The sequence below is a fragment of the Bos indicus x Bos taurus genome, chromosome 6 (genome assembly GCF_003369695.1).
Source record: "Bos indicus x Bos taurus breed Angus x Brahman F1 hybrid chromosome 6, Bos_hybrid_MaternalHap_v2.0, whole genome shotgun sequence".
In the NCBI taxonomy this organism is placed as follows: Eukaryota; Metazoa; Chordata; class Mammalia; order Artiodactyla; family Bovidae; genus Bos; species Bos indicus x Bos taurus.
This window is the reverse complement of record NC_040081.1, coordinates 44,332,455-44,355,200: the sequence shown is the minus strand read 5'-3', so window position 1 is coordinate 44,355,200 and position 22,746 is coordinate 44,332,455. Positions and strand designations below refer to the sequence as shown.

At 36.6% G+C, this 22,746-nt stretch overlaps 1 protein-coding gene across 1 annotated transcript in view; it reads left to right on the top strand.

The window, feature by feature from the left end:
• The window catches only part of DHX15 (DEAH-box helicase 15), a 53,972-nt gene that overhangs the window by 13,213 nt on the left and 18,013 nt on the right, over positions 1-22,746 (top strand). The window contains exons 4-6 of the mRNA XM_027544184.1: positions 13,750-13,909; positions 15,467-15,685; positions 21,295-21,462. Coding sequence (XP_027399985.1) covers positions 13,750-13,909; positions 15,467-15,685; positions 21,295-21,462 — 547 coding nt within the window. The remainder of the gene's footprint in view (positions 1-13,749; positions 13,910-15,466; positions 15,686-21,294; positions 21,463-22,746) is intronic.

The following is a 22,746-nucleotide window of genomic DNA, read 5'->3' as shown; positions in this document are numbered from 1 at the left end:
GTTGTTTTTAGAAGACAGTGGTGGGTAAGATGTTACATAGACAGTGACAGGAGTCTTTGATGGCAGACTTTGATACAGCGTTACAGGGGAAGCTATGTATTTTACAGAAAACTTCAAATGTATGTAAAAGTAGAATAATGCTGTAATAAACTTATATTTATTTGTCTTGCATCTTCAGAGTTGACTCATCTTGTTTCATCCATATCTCAACCCATTTCTGTGTCCCCCAAAATAAGAAGCAAATCCTAGGCATCATATACTTTTGATCTGTAAATATTTCAGTGCATCTGTCTCAAAAATAAGATTTCTCTAAATGTAACTGTGCTATCACAACTTAAAATTTTTTTCCATAATCAAAACCTTGTTACCTTTAAGATTTCATCTCAGTTTCTTTGATTTATTATTTTATTATAATTTCCAATTAATTGCTTTATTAATTAGTTAATAGTAATTGAACTTAAGTGTTTACTTCAGTCAGCTTGTCTTTATGACTTTATGAGGTGTGTTTTTGACTTAGACCTTAATCTTTACTGAATAAATTTTTAGTGACAGTCATGGTATTTATCAGTTGTAAATACAGTATAATTGACAAAAGTGTTACCTAAAATCTAAACTTATTTTTTATTACTTTAAGATTAGATAATGTCAAGGAATTGAGGATAATAAAGTACAGATTTTGCTCACCTTTAGGAGAAACAATATGACATTTGATTTACTGTGTGTTGAATTTTTTTTTAAGTAAGCCATAGTTGAGCAGGGAGAGCAGAATTTAGGAATTGGGAGATGAGAAAGTTACATGCAATATTAGGGCAAAATGTATAAATGTTTATAATAGGAAGTGGTAGGCTTTCAAAAGATGCGTGCTCGGGAAAGATTTTAGTTCAGTTAATAGGGAAAGAATGACAACAGATTTGAGAGCTCTGTCTTTGGCATTGTGATGTTTTTTACGGAATGGTTTCTAGAGGCTTTATTTAAATTTAAAAAGAAACCTTAATTCTTATAGGGTAAGCTTATTGGAATTTCTTCTGGAATCTTCTGAAGAGCTAGAAGGTAACCTAGTATTGTCTTTAAGTGATATCACATCCTATTAGTATGGAGTGAGTGGTAGTTTTAACTAATGGGAGTGCTTTATTAAGTGCAGTGTCTTATGAATCCCTAGATATATTTTGTGTAGTCATCCATCAACTTGTTTCTTGAGAACCCAGATGTTCAAAATAGCTAAAGCTTTAACTTAGAATTAGTTATGTAGTTAATTGGGTAGGAAGAGTGAATACATCAGACAAGTATCAGATGACTATTTGAGCCCTCCATTGAGCCCTACATGAACTATTTTCATGTGTAGATATAAAATGCCTATGTATCTACTTTGTAGCCAGAAGAAGCCTTTAATCTTCACTGTAGAAGGATGGTGATGAGGACTAACTCATAAAGATTCTGCTTGAGGAGCTGAGAATTTAACCATATCCTTCCTGATTCATTGTGTACACTACATAAATGCTGGTTTACTAATTAATTTGTTTGAGACTACTTTAGCTTCATCTTTATACGCTAATGGTCCAAAGATAGTTTCTCCAGTGTTTGGGACACATAAGTGTCTACATTATAGGTCTTAATATTGCTCTACTTAGGATTGGATCTAGTGTAAATTTGTGTACACTGTGTTAAACTAGCCTTAAATAGCTATCCAGTCCCAGTAGGCAAGTTACTTTTCAAAACCACCACTGCTAAATGGTTTTTATAATTTGCTGTGTGTTTGCCTGCTCCCATCTTTTTTTTCTCCTAAAGTATTGCTTTTGCAATGTACGTATGTTCCTTTGGCCATCTTGGAATGGAAGTTATTGGGGCGGGGGGTACCTCAATGAGGTAGTTAAAATATTTAATATTTACATTATTATTTTGGTAGCTAATTTCACTATTATTTTTGGTGATATGCTTCCTATTTGTTTTTTCCTCAAACTATAAAATTACTGAGAGATTGTGATACCGAGGGAACCTAGTAACTTTAACTTACGCAAGTAATGCTTAGTCATTCATTCAGTCAGCTAATAACTGAGTACCTTCTGTGTGTTGGGCAGTGCTAAGTATAGTAGTAAAAGTAAAACTGGCCCCGTCCACATTAAGCAAATACACAGTAAATATAAAATTTCAAATTGTGATTAGGCTTTGAAAGAATTTTGGAGTGTATTTGAAAGCATGATTTGAGAATTCACTTGAGGTTGGAAAAGAGAAGGCAGAATTTCAGTCAAGAACTGAAGTAAAAGTAATGGTTTGCCAGGAGTAGCAATAGGGGTACAGACTTTAGGCACATGGAACACCATTTTTAAAAACCCTTTTTGGAGTGGCATCAGTCCAATTCACTGTGCAGCAGCAGGAGCACACCCCAAATGCCTGGAACTTCTCATCCAGGCGGGAAAAAAAGAATAAAAAAATAAAAACCCTTTTTTTCTGAATGGAAAAAAAAGCATACTTTTTGCTTGAAGGCACTGTAGTCTTCATGTTACTTACACTGATTTGTGTAAGTCAGCATTTCTAAGGCAGAACAGTTTTGAGATGGTTCAGGACAGGTTTATAGACAGTATGGATAATCAAAGATAGGTTTGATTCTTTTTCTTAACCTGATTGGAACATAAACCCATTGGGAAGGGAGTTTGTATCTGTATACTTGTGTGTGGATCCTTTTTTTAAAAAAAAGTGACATGGAAGGGGCAGCAGAGGAGTGTGAAAATTTGTCACTACAGTGTACACTATCAGTGAACACTATCAGTGAACATAATTGTGGAAAGGGTAGAGTTTTCACAGAAAGACATTTTCCCTGATTGTTTAAACTTGCCTTGGTGGAGAAGGTACAGTGATAGGTTGATTTGGTGTATATAATTTGCCTTTTATTCTGAATTGTTTGCTTTTAAGTATCAGTTTCATTTCAGTTTTGGAATTTGTCAGAAGGCTAGGAACTCAATCTGGGATAATGTGTATGAAGCAGAAAGTGTTGCAGCTCTTTCTTGGAGGACACATGCTGTTAGCTCTGTAAGAGTAGGTAAGCATCTTGAGATGTTTATCTTTTATATAACTTAAGGACAAGCTGCTGGAAATCAGGAACAATTAAGATAGGACATAGTCTAGATCTAATTGAGTGATGGGGAAAATAAACAGCCTGGGTTTTAAGATATGATAAACCCTTTGTAAAACCTAAGGGAGAGATGTTTTGAACAAACCAACTAAAGAAGTACTATTTCACAGAACATGGTTCAGAAACTTGGGGAATTTTTTAATTTCCAAAAGGCAATCGAGGTGAGAAGATGAAAGAGAACCTAAAAGTACATAACAAATACAAGAGCCTAGTATAACAGAACCTCTAAGGTTGCTACTTGGGGAGGATTTACCAGCCATTGCCATAGCAGATTCTTTGGGACCTCAGGAAACAGTTTGAAGGACCAGCTGCATGACTACTTAGAGTTTCCAGAGTGAATTTCTACAAGGCAGTCTTGTTCTAAAAACTTGAGAAAAGAATCAAAAGGAAACAGATTGTAGAGCACAGACTCTAGGATCATAGTGCCTAGTTGTGTCCTAGTTCTGCCACTTACTGGCTGTGACTTTGTCCACGTTAATTAACCTCCTTGAGCTTACGGCTTTTTCAGAAGATGGAGCTGACAATAACAGCTACATCTTAGGATTGTTCTCAAATCAAATATGTAATTTTTGTGTGTCCCTTAGAATAATACCTGTAACACAGCAAGTGCTAAGTCAACGTTTCTTCTCTTGCTGCTGCTGATAGTGGTGGTAGATTTTCACTGTGAGAAATTGTTGTAGTTTATTAACCAGTTAACCTGGTTAATTTAAAATGGACTTATAAAGCTAGTTTAATGAAGTCCCTTTTAATACAGTATTTGAATTACAATGTGAATTACAATTACAATTTGAATTACAATGAATTAAACATTGATATTACTTGTCAATATGAAATGAATGAATGAATCCAAATATTCTTTTAGGGTTGAAGGTAAGATGTGGAAACAAATCTGGTCTTTAGAGATTATTATATAACCATCAATTATAAACTAATTTATTGAGCATCTGTTGTATGGTGGGCTTTGTTCTAATTCAAGTGCATCTCTGAATTAGGGAAAAGTAGTTTTACTGGATCTTCAGAAAGGAGTAGGTGTAAAGAATAAATGTGGTTATTTACCACTTCAGCAGTTCCTGTCATAGGAACTAAAAAAATCAGTTGTCACCTTAGAAAAAAAGTCTGTTGACTTTAAATTCATACAAAGCTAACTTGATTTCCTAAAGGTCTACATACAGTATTACATTTGACCTTTGTATTTAAAGCACTTGCAAGGGATTAGTTATAGAAGTTTCTCTTTGTTTATAGTGCCAACACCTTTTAAGAAAATACTAAGAACATACATGTCCATCCTAGCTTTCTGTAAATTCTGTTGTAAAGATAAGAGATCATTTCCTTCAAAAGTTATGAAAATGTGAGGAATAAGCAGTATATTTTGAAAAAATGATTTAATTTCCTTGTATGCTCAGTGGCTCAGTTGTGTCTGACGCTTTGCAACCCCATGAACTGTATAGCCTGCCAGGCTCCTCTGTCCATGGGATTTTCCAGGCAAGGATAGTAGAGTGGGTTGCCATATCGTTTCCTTATTTCTTGTTAATTTCTTAGGTGTTTCTTCAGCTTGATTAGATCTCTAATTCTGAAACACATACCAAATGTATTTTGGCTGTTTGCCAAAATAAAGCTGTATGCTTAGGCTGCTGATCTTCAGCATGTAAGTTAATAACTAGGAGGCTATGTATTTGATAAAAAAGATGTGATGTTTTCTGTTTGGCTTTTTTTAAGTGTTGGAATTGCATTAAAACATTTTAGATTCCACATTATTCAGAATACCATATGGCACCTTTCCATATGACTGTTCACATTTGATGGTTTGTACTCATTGTAGCCAGTATAATGCTACATAGTGTTGTGGCTATAGTAAGATTAGTGTTATTCATAAGGGGTAATGCTTTTGCTGAGAATGTCAAATTAAACTTCAACCTATATAAATCTTTATTCCTTTACAAATGAAAGGAGCATTATGTTTATTAAGGGGCTATGTCAGTGTCGTTGACTCTTTCCTGACTTGATAGAGGAGGTATGCTGTGAAGCAATTAAGGTAGTTTGAATGTCACATGAATTGTATAGATGATTTCACAAAAGAGGAAGTACTTCATTTGAGCTGAGAAGGATGGCGAGACCTAGATAGGCAAGTTAACTAGGTGGATAAGTTGGATTTTAAGTAGAGTAGACATTCTCATGCTGCTTTGGTTTATAGCATGCTTAATGTCAGGAGTTTTTCATGGCACTCTAGGCCTAAAGAAATAACTCAAAATTTTGATAAGAATTTACGTTCTAACAATCTAATAGTCCATTAAACAAATGTTGGACATTGAAAGAAAAAGCTCAGTAATTGATTTCATTCTTATTCACCATTATTTATTAATGGATGTCTTTGCTATTGGAACACAGCAGTTTGTTACACTTTCGAATCAGATTGGATGCTGCCACCTTTATTTTTCTACACAGTAATGTAAACCTAGATTGTGCTAGGGAATTGTATGTGAGCTGTGTAAGTTAGAGGTGAGTCCGGAAATAGCCAGATCACTTGAAAGAGGTGTGCTAGTTGCTCAGTCGTGTCCAGCTCTTTGTGACCCCATGGACTGTAGTCCACCAGGCTCTGTCCATGAGATTCTCCAGGCAAAAGAATACTGGAGTGGATTGCCATTCCCTTCTTTAGGGATCTTCCCAATCCAGGGATTGAACCCAGGTCTCCCACGTGGCAGGCAGATTCTTTTCCGTCTGAGCCACCAGGGAAGCCCTCTGAAAGAGGTAAAAAAAACTTTATTTTTTAAACTGATTTGTATATATACTTAAAATACATGATCAACTCTTTGTACCCATGTCATATGGAAGTACTAATTGACACAAGGAAACAGTTGTTTTGATGGATGAAGGTCATTTGATGAGTTTTATCAGTAGCTGTTCAGTAAGTATAATAGCTTTCACTCTAAACATGTTTAAAAATTGTTGGCTTTTTGGGGGATGATCAACCATTTCATCAGAGAAGGCATTGGCACCCCACTCCAGTACTCTTGCCTGGAAAATCCCATGGACGGAGGAGCCTGGTAGGCTGCAGTCCGTGGGGTCTCTAAGAGTCGAACACGACTGAGCGACTTCCCTTTCAGTTTTCACTTTCATGCATTGGAGAAGGAAATGGCAACCCACTCCAGTGTTCTTGCCTGGAGAATCCCAGGGAACGGCGGAGGCTCATGGGCTGCCATCCATGGGGTCGCACAGAGTTGGACACGACTGAAGCGACTTAGATCAGCAGCAGCAGCAACCATTTCATAGTGTTGATATTGTGAAGGATGGGTAGGGTATTTAGACTCATCATATTTGGTGGTGAAAAGAACAATATTTTATAAAATCACTATATATGGTTTTGTCTTCTAATATTATCCCTGATAAATGCAGGCTGTTTTAGCTTTGTCATTTGTTCCTTACTGTTGTCATTCAGAGAAGTATTCTGCTGATAGGGGCTTTGAACAAAAAGTAAGTTACATGTAGAAAATTGCATTAAGTACTACTTTTGGTCATGGTCTCTTTCAGAAGTCTTGATCCATTATAAGTTAGAAGAAATTACCACACACAAACCTGTTTGTGTAGGCGTTTTATCGTAGGTAGCTTTTCTTTAATAGAGACGTCACTTAACTGGATTGTAATGGATTAGTCTAAAAACTTAATGGTAAATAGAAATTTTATGTGAACTTTAAACATTTTATTTTAACCCAGAACTTAACACATTCATTTATCAATCTCTTAGTGTAGAACCAACACCATTTCCTTGAATATGAGCCCTTTGTAGTTCTATTACTTAGTAAAATGTCTAGTTGTTAAAGTGAGATTAAACTGAGACACTTGCAAAATACACAGGTGTTGCTTTTCTTGAATTTTAAGAGTTCAGTCTTCTGGAATTCCTTTTTCACTCTTCTATAGTTATCTCACATTTGATGGTTTTTTTGTGATTTATCTTTTTCAAGCTTTTCTGAAGCATATAACTTAGGATACATACATACAACTCTTTTCTACCCTAAAAGGTTATCACTGTGTAACATAAGATGATATTGGCCTAGTTGGTAGGGACAGAAGTGTGGTTATATTCTAATATGTTTGTAGAGTAAGATTGATTTTCCCAAGGATTCATTCATTAGGTTAGTTAAGAGTGTAGTGTGCAGTTCTGCTATATTGAATACTTACCAAGTGCCAGACAGTTGGTGCATTTAGGTGGTTTATATATATTGTTTTATTTAATTTGAACGATAGCCACCGTATTCTTATTTTTCAAATGGAGCATTAGAGGAAGTTGAACTTAGAACACCAGTAAGAAAGCAGGGACTTGACCAAGGTTTGTCTCGCAAAAAGCATATGTCCTGAATCACTGTATATGCTGTTATTTCTCTCTCATTCTTCAGCTCCATAGAATTATTTATGTGTAAGTATTTGTAAGGTAGTAAATCTAATTACTTAGGTTTTACTAGATCTGTGAAATAGATACCAGGAATTTCTTTTGGTCATGCTGAACGAATTTTGGATCCTCTAGAAACAGTTTTGATTTATCTGCATGTTTAGTCATGCCAGAATAAAGCCTATACTTTGAAAGGTAACCAAAACCCTAACAGGATTGGAATAGCAGCACACAACTAGGATTTTCAGAACATATTAAACTTCAGCTTTAATAGTAGGGCTGGTTCAAGACATATGGCTGCTAATTTCACTTATATTTTCCCTGGAGATTGTTCTAGAACAGTGTAAAGTTTTTTCATTCATTTTAATGACGGAATAGTTTAATGCCTTAGATGGACATTCAGAATTTACAGCTTCTTTTATTAAGATCAGTTGGTGTCCTTAGTATTCTCTTATAATCTTGTACACGCATTTTTTCACACGTGTTCAGGTGAGTATATCTGTGAAATGAGTTTCTTAAAAATGAAACTGGTTGTGTCAGAGGGTGAGTTGGAATTTTATTAGCTGTTGCCATATTTTAGCTACTCTGACTAAGGGATGAGCAAATGAGTATCTGTTTCTATGGCCTTGCCAACACTTTGTTGTGGAACATGTTTATCTTTGTCTATATTGTAAGTTAAGTGAAATCTCAGTATGATTTTAATTTGCATTTATCTTTTATATGAAATTGAGCATCTTTACATGTACTTATGAGCCATTTGTATTTCTTTTTGGAATCTAAGATGCTTCTGTCAGCTTTCCAGACATATTGCTACCTGGTTGACAGTCATTTTTATGGTGCTGTTTTAAAATGCATATCTTAAACAAGGTCCTACTGTATAACACAGAGAACTATGTTCAGTATCCTGTGGTAAACCATAATGGAGAATATATATTTTAAAAATATATGTAAGTGAATCTCTTTACTATGCAGCAGAAATAAACATAACATTATAAATCAGCTATGTGTCTGTCAGTCTCTCATTCGTGTCTGACTCTTTGTGATCCCATGGACTGTAGCCTGCAAGGCTCCTCTGTTTATGAGATTCTCCAGGCAAGAATACTGGAGTGGGAAAGTATTTCCTTCTTCAGGAGATCTTCCCGATCCAGGGATTGAACCTGGGTCTTCTGCAGTGCAGGCAGATGCTTTTACCATCTCAGCTCCTGTAGTTCAGTTCAGTTCAGTCACTCAGTCGTGTCTGACTCTTTGAGACCCTATGAACCGCAGCATGCCAGGCCTCCCTGTCCATCACCAACTCCCGGAGATTACCCAAACGCATGTCCATTGAGTCAGTGATGCCATCTAACCATCTCATCCTCTGTCGTCCCCATCTCCTCCTGCCTTCAATCTTTCCCAACATCGGGGTCTTTTCAAATGAGTCAGCTCTGCGCATCAGGTGGCCAAAATATTGGAATTTCAGCTTCAACATCAGTCCTTCCAATGAATACCCAGGACTGATCTCCTTTAGGGTGGACTGGTTGGATGTCCTTGCAGTCCAAGGGACTCTCAAGAGTCTTCTCCAACACCACAGTTCAAAAGCATCCATTCTCCTGTGCTCGGCTTTCTTTATACTCCAACTCTCACATCCATATATGACTACTGGAAAAACCATAGCCTTGACTAGACAGACCTTTGTTGAGAAAGTAATGTCTCTGCTTTTTAATATGCTGTCTAGGTTGATTATAACTTTCCTTCCGAGGAGTAAGTGTCTTTTAATTTCATGGCTGCAATCACCATCTGCAGTGATTTTGGAGCCCCAAAAAATAAAGTCAGCCACTGTTTCCACTGTTTCCTCATCTATTTGCTATGAAGTGATGAGCTCTGAGGGAAGCCCTAAATTGACTATACCTCAATTTAAAAGATCATGAGTGGAAAAAATAATAATTTTAAAAATACCATTGCAGTTTCAGACAATGTGAAGTTTAAGTCATTGCAACTAGGCTCAAACACATCTTTATTAATAAATTTTTGCCCACGAGAAGTAAGTTTGTTTATTCCTGTAGTATAAAAAAAAATCCATGCTTCAACTCTTGGAAGGCACTTTTTGCCTCCCTGCTGTGGGAGCATTTTCCCTGCAAAGAGTTGTCGAGATGCTTGAAGAAGTACTGGTTGGTTGGGGAGAGGTTAGGTGAATATGGCAGATGAGGCAAGACTTCATAGACCAATTTGTTCAACTTTTGAAGTGTTGGTTGTGCAACGTGCGTGCAGTCGTGCGTTGTGGCAAAGAATTTAGCCTTTTCTGTTGACTAATAGTTGCAGGCATTGCAGTTTTCAGTGCATCTCATTTTGAGTTGCCAAGCATACTTCTCAGACGTAATGGTATCTCAGGATTCCATGAAGGCTGTAGTGGATCAGATGGGCAGACACCAAACAGTGGCCATGACCTTTTTTGGTACAAATTTGGCTTTGGGAAATTTCAGCGCTTTGAAGCTGCTTCTTGGTCTAACCACTGAGCTAGTCATTGGTGGTTGTAGTATAAAATCCACTTTTTGTTGCATGTCACAATACAGTTGAGAAATGGTTCACTGTTGTTGCATAGAATAAGAGAAGACAACACTTCAGAACAATTTTTTTGATTTGTGGTCAGCTCATGAGGTACCCATTTACTGAGCTTTTTCAGCAAACCTTTCCAGTTTGCTTCAAATGCTGAACGACCATAGAATGGTCGTAGTTGAGTTCTTCGACAGCTTCTCGTGTAGTTATGAGAGGATTAGCTTCAGTGATTACTCTCATTTGGTCGTTGTCAACTTCCGATGGCCGGCCACTGTGCTCCTCGTCTTCAAGGCTTCTTCTGTGCAAAACTACTTGAACCACTACTGCATTATATGTTCTTCAGTGGTTCTGAGTGAAACACATTGTTGATGTTGCAAGTTGTCTTTGCAGCTTTACAACCCATTTTGTACTTGAATAAAAAATTGCTCGAATTTGCTTTTTGTCTAACTTCATTTCTGTAGTCTTAAGTAAATAAAAAATAAACAGCAGGTAATAAGTCAGATGGTAAAGAATCTGCCTGCAGTGCAGGAAACTCAGGTTGGATACCTGGGTCAGGAAGGTCCCCTGGAAAAGGGAATGGCTTCTTGCCTAGAGAAATCCATGGATGGGAGAGCCTGGTGTGCAGTTGTTAATGGGGTCACAGAGTGTCACGACTGAGTGACTAACACTTTTCCGCAGCTTAGCAAGCATCAAAATGTGAAAACGTGAAAGCAAACACAGGTTGCTATCTATGCAAATTTTTTGATCAAGTAGATCCCAAATGAAGCCAGTTCTGTATTTCTAACAAGTTCCTAGGTGATACTGATGACTTTTTAAGCTAGTATTTTCCCAAGACAGTTAGAGAAACATTGTGGATAATAGGATACCCAGTAAAATGTAGAGTTTGGCTGCCCTGGGAAATTTTGGTTACTAGTCCATTACTAAAACTTCAAAATTATGGAATTACAGCTTATTATTGTGACACCCTATTTTTATGGCTCACCCCTGAGTCTGGGTAAATATTTAATTGCTACTGTGGAAGGTAGTAAAACTTGATCTAGGTAAAAGAAAATAGTTAGGGTCTTTGTAGGGCTATCAGAACCTGGTTCTGCCTTTTTTGTCAGGTTACTTTGGTTTTTGGGGAAGGGGTTTCATATATCTAGCAAATCATCAGGTGATAGCTTTCTACGTTTTTTTTCTGGGCTTGTTTAAAATTTTTCTTCGTTGTGCACGAGAGCTTTCTCTCTCGTTGTGAGTGAGGGCTAAGCTACTCTGTTGCGGTGCTCTGGCTTCTCATTGCAGCTGCTTCTCGTTGTGGATTAAGGGCTCTAGGGTGTTCAGGCTTCAGTAGTTGCAGGTTTGCGGCTCTGGAGCACAGGCTCACTAGTTGTGCTTGGGTTTATTTGCCCCTGGGCATGTTGGAATCTTCCCGGACCAGAAATCAAACTTGTGTTTCCTGCATTGGCAGGCGAATTCTCAATCTTTGGACCACCAGGGAAGTCGTGGGACTTTGAGGAGAGTATGTCAGTGTCTGAGGGGCCTGGGATTGGGAATTGGTATACTGATGCCTAGTCTTAGCAGGCTATTCCACTGATTTTAAAGCCCTGGAAAAGTTAACTGCTAATACTCCCTGGGAAAGCAGCAAATTTAACTATGTTAATTCTGATTGGATTCTAGAATCTGGAAGTCTGAGGATTTGGGTTTAGTTGACCATTTAACTTGGTACAGGTGATAATGCATAATTGTTAATAAAGAGCAAATAATAGTTCATTAATTATAACTAAGCTGCCATTTGTAATCGTTACCTTCTTCTCAGAAAAATAAAGAATGAGTATTTGGGTCAGCTCGGCTTTTAGATGCCATCATCACATTGTGGTGGTCTGAAGCTTGTTGAGGAAAGATCAAAATAAAGGGGTATTGTTTTTTAAAGGGGTTTTCAGTGAAAGTTTGATACTTAGTGACTTTTTAATCACAATTTAATATGTAACAGAATGCATTTTACAGTCTTTTGAGGGTATTACAGGTGGAAGTTAGATGGTTGTCAGTGATTGAACTTGATCTAGCTGTACATATCATCACTTCACATAAGTAATACATATTTCTGGAACTACATATGTTGAGTTCGTTAATTACAGTATTTTCAAAAATAACTACACTAAAATTCCGTGTTGAATTGAGTAGGCTTGGAAACTGAGCAACAGGGTATAAATTTGATAGTGTTTAAGCAGATATTGTTCAAAGAGTGACCAATCCATGTTTTTTGCCTTGCAAAGCAAAAGAGTATTGTTGAAACTAAGGAAATTATCCACAAGTAGATGAAACTGTATTAATGTTTTGCTACTGAGATAATGTGCAAAAGTACTGCCGAGCTTGTGTCAGTAATACCTGCAGGCAGGAGAAATTACCAAGTGTCCTCATAGATCAAGATATTTCAAAACATCTAGAGACTAGAGTAGCTGATTCATGCACTGTGGTTAAGGCATTGAGTCATAGTTTAATTGGCTCTGTTTTTGCTTTCATGGTCTTCATATAAAATAATTTTGCAGGTAGTGCTGTGCCAGTGTCAAGAATGTGATTGTTTCCTTTTTAAAATAGGACCAAAGAAGAAAGAAGCATAAAATATATCAAGTAAAGATGTATTTCTTTGCTAAAAGTCTTAATCTACAACTAAGTTTAGGCAGAATAAAGAGAAGGCTTCACTTGGGTTGTACACTGTCATTTTGTTGAACTTGGTGCTTCAACAGATGGTTTTGGCTAAAAATACAAAGTTGGTCCTTGAAAGATTAGATTAATTTGTGAAAAATAGAGCCAGAATAGTGAAGTCATAAATGATGACTTCAGATTTTTATACTTGTTTTAATTATGTAAATAAAACCATGGATTTGTATTTAACTGAATGGCCTGTGACTTCAGCATTTGCAAGCAGACTTCATTTTGTCCAAGTGCCAAATGCAGGATGTTTTGTATTAGTGACAGTAGCAGCCAGAAGGGAACAGACAGGAGATTCACTGACCCATACAAATTATTCCTCACACCACCTTTCATCTGAGTGCCTGGATTCTCTCAAACCATCCCTAAACCTAGTTTTCCTCTTTGGTTCATTGATACAGATAATGCTGTATGCCTTGTCTTTCCGTAATTCATCAGCATTTCCACAGCGTAATGTTGCTCCTCATTTCATGCCTGTATTCCTTTTTCTGATTCTTTACCATCATTTTATTGAATTAGATGGGACTGAGGAAAAAAAGATGGTAGACTCATGCTGTCTCAGCCCTTTTGAACCTATTAGCTTAAGTGGGAAGTTAGTGAAGTTTTAAAGAAATAACAAGTTTAGTGCTGTAATGTGATAAAGCAATTTAAAATGGTTTCTTGGTTTTGTTTTTGCAAGTTGAATATTTTAAATTTTATTTTGTTTTTAAGAAATTTATTTAAGTGACCATTTTCACTTTGGCATTTGTGTGAAATGTGTTTAATTCTGTCATCAGATTAACATTGTTTCTCAGTGCATTTTGGTATTACAGTCTCATTTGACAGAATTTGATAATGTATAACTTGTTTGATACATTCAATAAAACGTTTTTATGGAAGCTTAATTTTGTAATTGATTATGAAATAATAACATTTGTTTTGAACAAGGGTTAATTTATATTTATCTGATGTCTTTGCATTTCATATTTATGTCTTAAACTTTAAACGCACTAAACAACCAACATGTTATTTGTCAATATAGGTATATGACTGATGGGATGCTACTTCGTGAAGCAATGAATGACCCTCTCTTGGAGCGTTATGGTGTAATAATTCTTGATGAGGCTCATGAAAGGACATTGGCTACAGATATTCTCATGGGTGTTCTGAAGGAGGTTGTTAGACAGAGATCAGATTTAAAGGTGAATTAGTTTATTTGTTTGGTTCTTTAAAAATCCTATATGTGAATATATATATATATTTAAAAGGGAGTACATGCTGATCACTACAACTACAAAAATAATCACCTATAAAAGCAAATATGGAGAGTACCAGCAGTGGTTTATACTTTCTTTTTAATTTTTCTTGCTGTCTTTGTTTTAGATTTTAAATATACTTCTTCTTAGTAATATGTTTATAATCATTTCATTATATAGTCCATCCAGTTTTTTGTTTCATTTTAAATGGTTTTATGTCATGGTGTTTTTAAACCTTGTGCTCACCCTGCCTTTTTATTCAGTACAGGGTATACCTTCATTAAGGATCAAATCTCTGTTCTTGTCCTAACACAAACTCACTCATTCTAACTCATAATGCTGGAGAGTGGAATAACTGTATCCAGAACATACTGCTCCTCAGAAATGCCTTCCCTTAACCTAGGGTCTTGGTTCTTCCCTCTCCCACCCCCACCTGCCATCCGTTGTACCATTTAAACCCTGGCCAGTGTTACTGTATTGATAAGGGCTTAAAACTGACTGACTGTGTGGACATTGTTGTCTCCCAAATTTTCTGAAGTTCCCTTTTTGCATTGTATGTGTGCAGTTCATTGGAACTTAGTATTGAGTGTTATTGTATGTGTTACAGAGGTTTGTACGCTGGGGAGAAAGATTCTGGGTCTTAAAAGAATTGATACTGAGTTTGTTTGACTATAAAATTAAATGTATACTTTAAAGAATATATTTGAATAACTATGAGTACTATTACTGGTTAAACATTATGAGCTATTGAAATTTCGAGGGAGGAACTCAAAGTAGAAATTAAGAACTCTATAGTGGAATGTTTAATGGGAGAGCTTTCTATTTAATGGGTTTTGTCATGTGTAATTTAAATAAAGAGAGGATGACCACACAGTCATGCAGCCGGCACCTGAACAACCTTTTGTTGCTGTGGCTTTTTTGGTAGTATAGAAAACCTCTGTTTGTTTTAGAAAATTTTCTGAAGAACTTATGCTTAGTAAAGATGATTTGGAAGAATGGAGAAATATTTGTACCACTGATTTATTTTATTTTATTTTTTGCTTTCTTTATTTTTCCCTGTGTGCAAGGTTGTCATTTTTTTTTAATAGCATAGTAGCAATCATATTACATATTGATGTCTTATATCAATTCCTTTTATGTAATTTTATAAACTTTGGTTGTTAAGGTGTTGCTTCATGAAAACATATGGTAGTTTATTTATGAAGAGTGAAAGTGTTAGTTGCTTAGTCATGTCTTGACTGTTTGTGACCCCATAGACTAGCCCGCCTTGCTCCTCTGTCCTTGGAATTCTCCAGGAAACAACACTGGAGTGGGTAGCCCTTCTTTTCTCCAGGGGATCTTACTGACCCAGGGACAGAACCACAATCTCCTGCATTGCAGGCCGATTCTTTACTCTCTGAGCCACTAGAGACACCGTAGTTGATATATATGGAGCAGTAAACATTACTCGTCTCTTTACAATCTTTGAAGACAGCTTCAAATAATTTACTGTTTTCTTTTCAGGTTATAGTTATGAGTGCTACTCTGGATGCAGGAAAATTCCAGATTTACTTTGATAACTGTCCTCTCTTAACCATTCCTGGGCGTACACATCCTGTTGAGATCTTTTATACTCCCGAACCAGAGAGAGATTATCTTGAAGCGGCCATTCGAACCGTGATCCAAATTCATATGTGTGAAGAGGAAGAAGGAGATCTGCTACTTTTCTTAACTGGTCAAGAGGTATTGTCATTATTTGCTTCCTTATTTATATTATTTCTATTAGACAACAATTTAAAACTTAAGAACCCAACATATATTAACCATGTATTTCTCATCCCAATGTCTATAAAGTTTTTCTTCAGCATGATTGTATTTATATGTGAAGTATATAACTCCCTTTATCTATGTACTCTAGGAATATACCCTTTTATGCCGTTAGCCTTTGTGTTCTAGTTGATATCCTGAGAATATTAAATGCTTTTAGAATTTCAAGATGTAGCAGTTTTAATCTCAACTTTGGAGAGACCTGAGTGGCAAGTGGTTTTGTGCTAATTTGCCATTCTGCTGAGGCATGAATGAAATCTGGTTACTCTAGGCAGTAATTTAGTTTGTAAGGGAATTTGGGTAACTCAGGTGCCCATCTACCATCAAAACAAGTGTTTGTGTTTTGTTTTTGTCTTCTTGCATGTGTCTATTGAGAATTGGAAGGAATCGCTGAAATTCTTCAGACTTTACATCATTTTTAAAATAGGAATTTTACTCTCACATGCAGCATTTTCTAAACTCATTTCTATCAGGATGTTTACAGGTGTGCTATGAAATTCTTGATGGCTTAAGGAAGCTCAGTGAGTTATCTGGGTGAAATAAATTCTTTTAGAGGTTTTCTGAAAGTTTGTCATTTGTTGTAATAGGCTTTGTGAATTTTCTCCAGTGTCCTTCTCAAACTAATATACATGCCAGTCATTTGGAAATCTTGCAGATTTTTATTTGCTAGGTCAGGTGTAGGGTCTGATCTAAGAGTGTGTTCTGAGTAAGTGTCTAGAACAGTGCTACTCCATTAGAACTTCCTTTACATCTGGAAATGTTTTTATATCTGTAGTGTTCAATATAGTTGTTGCTGTTCAGTTGTTCAGTCATGTCTGATTCTTTGCAACCCATTGGAATGCAGCACACCAGTCTTCTCTATCCTTTACTATCTCCCTGAGTTTGCTCAAACTCATGTCCATTGAGTCAATGATGCCATCCAACCATCTCATCCTCTGTTGCCCCCCTCTCCTGCTCTCAAGTCTTTTGCAAGCATTAGGGTCTTTTCCAATGACTTAGCTCCTCTTCATATCAGGAGGCCAAAGTTGGAGCTTCAGCATCAGCCCTTCCAGTGAAAATTGAGGATTGATTTCCTTTAGGATTGACTCGTTTGGTCTCCTTGCAGTCCAAGGGACTCTTAAGAGTCTTCTCCAACACCACAGTTCAAAAGCATCAATTCTTTGGCACTCAGCTTTCTTTATACTCCCAACTCTCACATCCATACATGACTAGTGGAAAAACCATAGCTTTGACTAGATGGACCTTTGTCAGCAAAGTAATGTCTCTGCTTTTTAGTATGCTGTCTAGGTTTGTCATAGCTTTTCTTCCAAGGAGCAAGCATTTTTTAATTTCATGGCTGTAGTCACCATCTGCAGTGATTTTGGAGTCCCCCAAAATAAAGTCTGTCACTGTTTTCATGGTTTCCCCATCTATTTGCCATGAAGTGATGAAACCAGATGCCACACTATTAGTTTTTGTAGCCACAACAATATAATGGACTTGAATATTTGCATTGCAGCTAGTGAGAGGAGGAACTAAAATTTAATTTTATAGAAGTTTAATTAATTTAGTTACATGTGTTTGACCGCCTTGTTTTAGTTTTTGTGTGGTCTGCTAGTTAAGAACTGTTTTTACATATTTTAAGGGTTTACATGAAAACAAAGAATGTGCTTCAGAGGTGGTATATGGATGCAAAGCCTAAAAAATTTTGGCCCTTTATAGTAAGAAATCTGATCCCTGCTCTAGAACATTTTTTTCTCAAGTGTGGTCAGTGGATTGCCTGCCTTGGTAGGGGAATTTGTTAAAGCAAGTTCTTGGCCCTGTTTCAGGCTTGCTGAAACAGATGAAATTGACAGATGAAATATTGTAAGAATCTGCATCCTTGCTGCTGCTGCTGCTAAGTCGCTTCAGTCGTGTCCAACTGTGTGCGACCCCATAGGCGGCAGCCCACCAGGCTCCCCCATCCCTGGGATTCTCCAGGCAAGAACACTGGAGTGGGTTGCCATTCATTTCCTTTCCCAATGCATGAAAGTGAAAAGTGAAAGTGAAACTGCTCAGTCATGTCAGCAGTCCCATGGACTGGAGCCTACCAGGGTCCTCCATCCATGGGGTTTTCCAGGCAAGAGTACTGGAGTGGGGTACCATTGCCTTCTCTGCATCCTTAACAAGCTCTAAAGGCCATTTTTCTGTTCCCTTAGGTTAAAAGTCACTGTTCCAGGTGAATGTTTTAGCTATTTTAATGCCCGTGGTACATTAGTGACACCACCCTAAATAATATAGTGAGAAATTGCCCTAGTTCTTTAACATAATCAAAATCAGTGGTCTGCTGTGTGACCGCCTAACCTCCAGGAGAATGTGAACTGTAACTAGTGTTCAAATTCTACAGGGATGCTTGATATATAATATTTAATTAAATATGGTTGCATTAAGAACTATAATTGTTTAGTAATTTTTTTATCCTTGAATTTTTTTTTCCAGTACTATTTCTGTTTTTTCCAACACTATTTATGTTGTGAAGTGAAGTTGCTCAGTCGTGTCCGACTCTTTGCGACCCCTTGGACTGTAGCCTACCAGGCTCCTCGGTCCATGGGATTTTCCAGGCAATAGTACTAGAGTGGATTGCCATTTCCTTCTCCAGGGGATCTTCCTGACCCAGGGATTGAACCCAGGTCTCCCGCATTGTAGACAGAGGCTTAACCGTCTGAGCCACCAGGGAAGTCCTTATTTATGTTGTAGGCTGATTAATTCTTTGCTGTGGGAACCCCATGCGTAGTAGGGTGCTTATTGTGTCTCTGGCCTTTACCCATTAGATGTAGATACACTCCCCCAGTTTGCAAACATTCCCAGTAAAGAATCATACTTGTTCTTTTGGGAAATACAGTGTGTTGCAAATTAACTTTTACAGATAAACCTCTCTATAAGTCTGTGTATGCATTTTGAATGGAAGAATTTTTTTATATTTTGCAGTGTTGAGGCATTTGTGTTCATTTTGTTTGGTGTCTGGTCCCTAGTTTCTCATTTTCTCTAGAATGAGTAGCATGTTTTTTTTAAACGGCTGTTCAAAATAATCATCATGTTTAGATAGTCAAGCACATTAGAATTCTATAAGAAATATCAGATGGTCTTCTGTTGGGGACCTGAAATGCTTTTCTGTGAGTTGAATTTCTGTGGCTGATACTTTGGCAGCTCTCCCACAGCTGGGGAACGGAAAGGAATAAGCTCCAATTATCTCATGTATCCTGTTGAATTTTTAAGTTTCTTTTATACGACTAGCTAGTCTTGAGGAATTTGAAGACCTTTGAGGAGAAAGTAGCAATTCTACTATTTTCCTCATGTCTGTGAGCCTGGTATTTTTATTTGGTCAGTTAAGTGATAGATTTTGGGAGTTCTGTACCCCATCTCCATAAATTTGAATAGTACCCATAAAATTTATCTATCTCAAAACTTAAAAATGACAACCATATTACCATTTTAACCATGTAAACAATAGTGTTTCTATAGTCCCTTGAATTAATTTGGGAGGGGAAAGACCAGTTTTAATTAGTGAAGGTTTGGAAAACGTGAATGTTGATTTTTTCGTTGTTGTTAATCTGTTAAACCAGGTGTTCCTAGTAGAACTCCCTAGAGGAGCTGTGCTACCAAGTTTGGTAACACTGATTGTAATTAAAATATGAATTGTTTTAAGTAAATACTTGAAGATGTTGAACTCTTCATTCTTTAAGCAATACATTCCTTCATCTTTAATTTCATTGAGTGAAATTAGTCTTTTCAACATGTAGGAGTTTAGATTCTTTAGTAGGGTCTAAATTAATTTGCTAATATATATATTGATGCTTTTGGAGCTGAAAGTCTTGCTCAATTCAGAAACTCTTGAACTTTTGTCTCAGTTCATGACTAAGCAGAAGATTGCATTGTGCTGATGAATGTCAATGAGCTTTCTGGTCTTTCGAACTGTCAATGTTGATTCTGAAAGTTCAGTTAAATTTAGGGAAAATTTTGTTGCCAAGTTTAAAAAAATAATGTTTAGAACTTTGTCTACATAAAAACAGTGTGGGATTTTTTTTTCCTCACTCTTCAGCGTTGTCATTATATCACATGCAGTAGTGATTTTGTTTCAGCTCCATACATGCTTAGCAGATAGTTTCAAATAAATTTGGAGTAATCTTGTTAAAATTTCTAGAGTCTGCAAATGCACAATTTGGGGCTTTTAACTTTCTATATAAAATCTGGTATTTGGTGACTTCTGAATTAACAGAATTGAAAAATATTCTGAATTTGGCATCAGTTTTCCTATACAAGATATATATATATGTTTTTAAGAACTATGTGTATATATATATATATATATAGTTTGGGGTTTATATTGTGTTTTTTTTTTTTTTTAAGATCTAATTTTGTTTTTGTATACCAGCAGGGGGCATTCTAATCTAGATACAGCATTTGAAAGCAATTTTTGGGTAAAAATATTTCTTTCTTTTTTCTTTTTTTTCAATGAATAGCAAACTTTCATTTCTTTTGGAAACTGTATACCTCAAAGGAAATTGGTATATAAGATCTTTAGTAATTTTCTTTTGTCACAGTTTTTAAGACCTTATCAATACTCCAGAAAGCTGGTATGTTTTAAATTGGTTTAAAATCTGTTTTTGTTCTTACATATATTCTTTTAACACGGAAACAAAGTTGCATTTTAGTTAAATCATTTTAAGGAAAATTATTCTAGCTTGATTATAATATATAATAAGTTTACTTGGTAAATTTTTAAAAATTGTTCTGTCTTTTGAATAAAGGATAATTTGTCAATAAGGGTAACTTCTGATTGATACTGGCCATACTGCCAAATCATTTAGTGTACTTCTGAGTTTAACTGAATTAAAGCTTCTGTAAAATTTTAAATATAGCTCCCTTCCCATGTTAAAGTCCCTTTCTCATCCCCTAGAGCCTTCACCTACCTCTCTGTCTCTCACACCCTCCCAGTATTCATTGTGTCCTCTCTTGAAACCTGGAATTGAATGCAAATGTGTTGGAATTGTTTTGTGTATTAGGGAAATTTTTGAAGAGGCTTTAAGATATTTGGGTTAACCTAGTTCTTAAATATCTATGTTGATACTGTAGAGGTGTGTGTTCTCATTAGGCACAATGAAGCAAATCTTCCATATAATTGCATTAGTGATATGTGACATTAAAGCCTAATTGGCTTATTTAAAATATCTTGCACATCAATTTCCTGTAGATTGTGAAAATTGAAAAGGTTATGAGTACAGTTAAATATTCCTGGGTGAGAAATTTCAATTTTAGTACAATTTGTTGAGAATTAATTAGGACATTGACTCTTAAGAAAAAAGGGTATGGAATGTCAATAAGGCAATTGTGTGTTTATGTGACTAGAGAAATCAAAGTTTCTTGGATTATTTCTGAAATCCCAATGAAATCTGCTGAATTAATTGTGATGACTAAAATAAGATGCATAGAACTAGGATTCTGGTAAATCCTTAAAATGTTTCAGTGTGTATTCATTCTGTTTGCACACTTAAACTTTTATTTTGTAGGAAATTGATGAAGCCTGTAAGAGAATAAAGCGTGAGGTTGATGATTTGGGCCCTGAAGTCGGTGACATCAAAATCATTCCATTATACTCCACACTCCCACCTCAGCAGCAACAACGCATCTTTGAGCCTCCACCTCCAAAAAAACAGAATGGAGCAATTGGAAGAAAGGTAACATTGAAATGTTCTCTATAAACATTGCATTGATACTGAAAGATTTGTCTGTGAGATATCAAATTGTATTGAATTATAATTCAAGGAATAAGTTACAGGTGATTGTGGTCTGAATTGTATGCTACATAGTTATCTGTATTTCCAAAGTAAATAGAAGGAAATGTATTTGTGTAGAGTTCTGCATATCTTTTGACAGGTACTGCTACCATGTCCCTGGGAAATTCTTCCTTAGCAAATGGAAGGTTGCTTAGGGTGAGGAAGGTGGCCAAATGTCTTTCTCCTGATTAAATCACTTGGCACAAAGTACTTTTTTCTTCAGTTCCTTGGCTTCTCCCCAGAATTTTTGCTCAGTTGCTCAGTCGTGTCCTGCTCCTTGCAACCCAATGGACTGCAGCATGCCAGGCTTCCCTGTCCATCAGTAACTCCCGAAGTTTGCTCAGACTCATGTCCATCGAGTTGGCGATGGCATCCAACCATCTCATCCTCTGTCATCCCCTTCTCCTCCTGCCTTTAATCATTCTCAGCATCAGGGTCTTTTCCAATGAGTCAGTTCTTTGCACCAGGTGGCCAAAGTATTGGAGTTTCACTTTAAGCATCAGTCCTTCTCCTTTAGGATTGACTGGTTGGATCTCCTTGCAGTCCAAGGGACTCTCAAGAGTCTTCTTCCCCACCGCAGTTCAAAAGCATCTATTCTTTGGCACTCAGCTTTCTTTATAGTTCAACTCTCACATGCATACATGACTACTGGAAAAACCATGGTTTTGACCAGATGGACCTTGGTCAGCAAAGTAATGTCTCTGCTTTTTAATATTCTGCCTAGGTTGGTCATAGCTTTTCTTCCAAGAAGCTAGCGTTTTTAAATTTCATGGCTGCAGTCACCATCTGCAGTGATTTTGGAGCCCCCCAAAATGAAGTCTCTCACTGTTTCCATTGTTTCCCCATCTATTTGCCATGAAGTGATGGGACCAGATACCATGATCTAACTTTTTCACTCTCCTCTCTTACTTTCATCAGGAGGCTCTGGTTCTTCTTTGCTTTCTCCCATAAGGGGGGGTGTCATCTGCTTATCTGAGGTTATTGATATTTTTCCCAGCAATCTTGATTCCAACTTGTGCTTCTTCCAGCCCAGCGTTTCTCATGATGTACTCTGCATAGAAGTTAAATATGCAGGGTGACAATATACAGCCTTGACGTACTCCTTTTCCTATTTGGAACCACTCTGTTGCTCCATGTCCATTTCTAACTGTTGCTTCCTGACCTGCATATAGATTTCTCAAGAGG